The sequence below is a fragment of the Pinus tabuliformis genome, chromosome 6, assembly GCF_031772625.1.
Source record: "Pinus tabuliformis cultivar Carrire ecotype Pingquan chromosome 6, CPIR1, whole genome shotgun sequence".
Lineage (NCBI taxonomy): Eukaryota > Viridiplantae > Streptophyta > Pinopsida > Pinales > Pinaceae > Pinus > Pinus tabuliformis.
The window spans coordinates 2,008,738,606-2,008,741,970 of record NC_142292.1 but is presented as its reverse complement, the minus strand read 5'-3'; the positions used below and the strand labels follow the sequence as shown (position 1 = coordinate 2,008,741,970).

Sequence of the window (3,365 nt, the reverse complement as noted above, 5' to 3'; positions counted from 1 at the left end):
TCGGAGATGTTTTCCCAAAGTAAATGAAGATCATGATATCAAATAAATTATTTGTCTAACTTTAGTAGTCAAATATGCTATGGATTGGGAATGTTTTTTTTTTTTTTTAAATTTGTTCGTATTCTTTATTAATTTATACAATCATTTATTGGTTTAAAATTTCATTGTTTTATTAATTTAAGATTTAACGATATGTATCGAAGTTATCTAGTATCTTTTTAAAATTAATATGTATATGATTGTTTGTGAATTATTTCAAGGAATACTTTAAATGTGTATCCATTCACGATGAATGCAAAATTTATTAAACAACTATTAAAATATATTAATAATCTATATCACATTAATTATTTTATTAATTTAAGATCCAATTATTTTGGAAATTTTAATTTAAAATCTAATTATTTTACTATTTTAAGATTCAATAATATGTATCTAAACTATAAATATATGTTAAAACCTAGGCAGCCCATGATCGCTTGACCGCATATCGTATGGATGTAGTTTTTAAAATTTTTAGTTAAAATATTCAATTGATTTTGACTGACCAGTGTCAATCAGGATGCAAGTAGCTTAATGATGTGGATTCTTAAATGGTTATTGGAATTGGATAATACAAATTTATTTGCTATTTTTAATTATTTAAGATAATTTTTTGCATATAGAAATAAATTTAGTTTTATTATGAGTATAGTAATTATGTTAATAATTTTTTGAATTTAAAATTAAAATTAATAAAAAATATATATAAGGGAAAAAAAAAAAAATTAGGATCTTCTCTTTTTATTACAGTTTTGTAAATTAGTTTTATTAGTGTTTTTGTGACTAGAGTTATTCAGAAGTCAATGGTATCATTTGTGGCCAAGGCTATTTTGAGATCTGAAGGAGAGACATTCGGATCTCTTTCTGCCATTTTCAGAACTTCAGTTTTTTCCAAAAATTTTGTACTCTGTCTGTCTATCCTTGTTTTGTTATGTTTTTTCTCTCAGTGTGAGTAATCTTTTTGACAGTCTTATTGTGATGTTCTGATGGCATATCAGTGGTCTGTTTTTTCTTATATTCTGGAGTTTACAATCCAGCTGGGGCAAAGCTACATTTGCTAATGTAAAACAATCTTCACTTCTAATAAAAACTTGTTTAATGTAAAACAATCTTCACTTCTAATAAAAACTTGTTTTTTGTTTTTTTCTTCTGAAAAAAATTAATCAGAAATATATACTTAGGATCCATCATATAAATCTTTTAAATTGCTTACATTTTTTGAATCAATTAATTTGATTCTTTTTTAAAATAAATAAATAAATTACCCTAAATAATTCAAAACACCCCAACAAAATAAATAAATTACCCTAAATAATTCAAAACACCCAAACAATAATTTAAGTATACCAAATATCAATTAAATTTATGAAAATACCTTGAAGAGATGAATCATGACATGAAATAAAATTGATGTAAGTGCATTTCTTTTTGGCGTGGTAAGTCACGAAAGCACATCATTGATTGCCGGCCATTATTTACCTTTTTTTTACTAGTGGAGTTGAGGTGTCTCTGTTTTCGTGAAGAACATGATATCCACTAAGTTCATGATATTATTTCAGAGGAGATAAACGTCGTGATATCCACTGAATCCCCATTTTAGTGCAAACTTTTGACATATTATGCCAGGAAAGCCAATTATGTATTGCCTGCCATTATGTTAAAAGTGGTGTTGAGATAATTTTGAGTCAAAAAATTGAAAGCGGAAGGCTCGTCGAACTATAGCCGATAAATAATATATTCGTCCTTCAATCACGATAGGTTGGATCATATTAATCTGGTCATGTAGCATAGTGGTATCACATTTGTGGGCTCATCAAAGAGCCCACAAATATTGGCATTATCTCCCACATTACAGAGTTTGACCACCTTTTTCAGTCAGGGCACCTACTCCACTCACCCCTTCAATTACTTGCCCATTTGATCAATTCAGTGGTTGCCAGACACTCTATTAACAAAGAACCAATAGATGATTGCAATGAAATAAATTTATGAGTTGCACTGTATTCATACGACCTAGACTGTATCTCTCAAGGATACTCATCTCGCAAAAGTTTTCACGAGGACCCCACTGCACCTTTGAAATCATGAAGATAAACCCTAGCATGCAGATCATTTCCATGTATATGTATATATACGCTCAACCTCGCATGCTTTGAAAAATTATGCAGGAGCACTTCAAAGGATTTTTGTGTTGGCTTTTATTACTGAAAGTTTCTTGCTAACCACAAATAGAATGGGGGCCTGTGGAAGGCGCATGGTAGTGAATTTGGAGATTCTGGAAGCCAAAAATGTCATAGTTAAGCCTTCCGGGGGCAGAGACAGTCTGTTTGTTCGATATTATCTGACCAGTGGCAATGGCGACGGGGATAATAATATTGCAGTGAATTCCAGGGAAGTGATGGCAAAGGCAGGCCCCGAATGGAAACAGACTTTTCGCTTGGAGTGCGCAGGGAGTATTGGAGATTGTAATGTTTTCTGCGAATTGCAAAAGCAGTTTGTTAGGTTTGAGTTGAGGGAAAGAAGTAGCAGAATTAGAGTATTGGGAAATATGTTTAGAGCGTCCAAATTGGTGGGATGGGTTGAAATAGCATGGAAAGATTTGTTGGCTTCTCCCACATTATCAATCAACAATTGGTTTCCTTTGATACCCTTTAATACTATTATCAGTGGAGGTTCCCAGCCACCACCCAGTTTGCACGTTGCAATCTCCATTAGGCCTCTCATTTTGGTTGATTCGGTTTCACAGCCTCATAAAGAATACCGGACAGAGATGGAAATATATGATCCACAAGTCAATGAAATCAGACGAAATAGGTGCATTAGGCGTGTAGAACGGAGTAACTGTCGATGTGGCGGAAAGGTATGCTGCGAAGGTATCCATGGAGAGGGTTTTTTATCTTTCGTATGATGAGCAGCAGCAGCAATATGAATTCTAATTGGAAATGCTTCATGGTCCAGAATGCAGAGACTAATAGCTATATATGAAATTCGATTATGTATCATTTTTGTGGGGGAATATTATACACAATAAAGAATATAGTTTTTATTGAGCCATTTCAATGGTTGGTTTATATATATTTCAAATATAAATATTGGTATATATTTTATTAAATAAATAAGTAAAAAGACAATAACTTTTTTATTGCATTATGATTTATAACTACTTCATACAGTAAGAATACATAATAATCTTTAAAACACTCACTAACATCAAACTATTTATAAAATATAAACCAATAAGTTTACATATTTTGTTCATTTAAAAAATTTAAATAATGACATAACTATTTCTTTTCAAAACATAAATAAATAAGCCAGATAGC

The 3,365-nt window shown here is 31.1% G+C and overlaps 1 protein-coding gene across 1 annotated transcript; it reads left to right on the top strand.

The window, feature by feature from the left end:
• Positions 1-2,177: 2,177 nt before the first annotated feature.
• Positions 2,178-2,985, top strand: LOC149267313 (uncharacterized). The gene has a single exon (XM_089398501.1). It carries the CDS (start codon positions 2,276-2,278, stop codon positions 2,948-2,950), a length of 675 nt encoding a protein of 224 aa, XP_089254627.1. The 5' UTR covers positions 2,178-2,275; the 3' UTR covers positions 2,951-2,985.
• Positions 2,986-3,365: the final 380 nt, after the last annotated feature.